Source organism: Buceros rhinoceros, unplaced genomic scaffold (genome assembly GCF_000710305.1).
Source record: "Buceros rhinoceros silvestris isolate BGI_N320 unplaced genomic scaffold, ASM71030v1 scaffold19912, whole genome shotgun sequence".
NCBI classification, from domain to species: domain Eukaryota; kingdom Metazoa; phylum Chordata; class Aves; order Bucerotiformes; family Bucerotidae; genus Buceros; species Buceros rhinoceros.
This window is the reverse complement of record NW_010400913.1, coordinates 1-423: the sequence shown is the minus strand read 5'-3', so window position 1 is coordinate 423 and position 423 is coordinate 1. Positions and strand designations below refer to the sequence as shown.

Sequence of the window (423 nt, the reverse complement as noted above, 5' to 3'; positions counted from 1 at the left end):
AATGTGTGACAGGTACCCCATGGGTCAAAGTCTCCATGTTCACCTGCTTGTAGGTGAGTCCCAGCGCGGCGGCCAGCTCCCGGATCTGCTGGGGGCTGAGGTACATCTGTCTCTGGAACCGCTGGTGCAGCATTTGCAGCTGTTCTTGGGAAAAGGCTGTGCGGCTCTTGGCCTTCCTCACCACACCCTCGCCTTCCTCCTTGACTTTCTGGAAAGAGGGATGGGGAGACGGGCACTCCGCAGTGGCGCTAGTGGCAGAGTCGGGGGTGTACTGGATGAGTGTCCCAGAGCTGGAGGAAGCTGGAGAAACATCTGAGGAAAAAGAGAGAGAATCGGGGTGAGCAGAGTCAGGCAGAGAAAACTCAAAGACTTCGAAGTCCAGTTTCTCTAGAATATTTAAGATTGCGGCTGCCCTAGGGACTT

The 423-nt window shown here is 55.6% G+C and overlaps 1 protein-coding gene across 1 annotated transcript in view; it reads right to left on the bottom strand.

The window, feature by feature from the left end:
* Positions 1 to 369, bottom strand: part of LOC104489888 (homeobox protein NANOG-like) — a gene marked incomplete at its 5' end in the record, with an annotated part of 2338 nt that extends 1969 nt beyond the window's left edge. The window contains one exon of the mRNA XM_010132097.1: positions 44 to 369. Coding sequence (XP_010130399.1) covers positions 44 to 369 — 326 coding nt within the window. The remainder of the gene's footprint in view (positions 1 to 43) is intronic.
* Between the last annotated feature and the right edge of the window lie 54 nt (positions 370 to 423).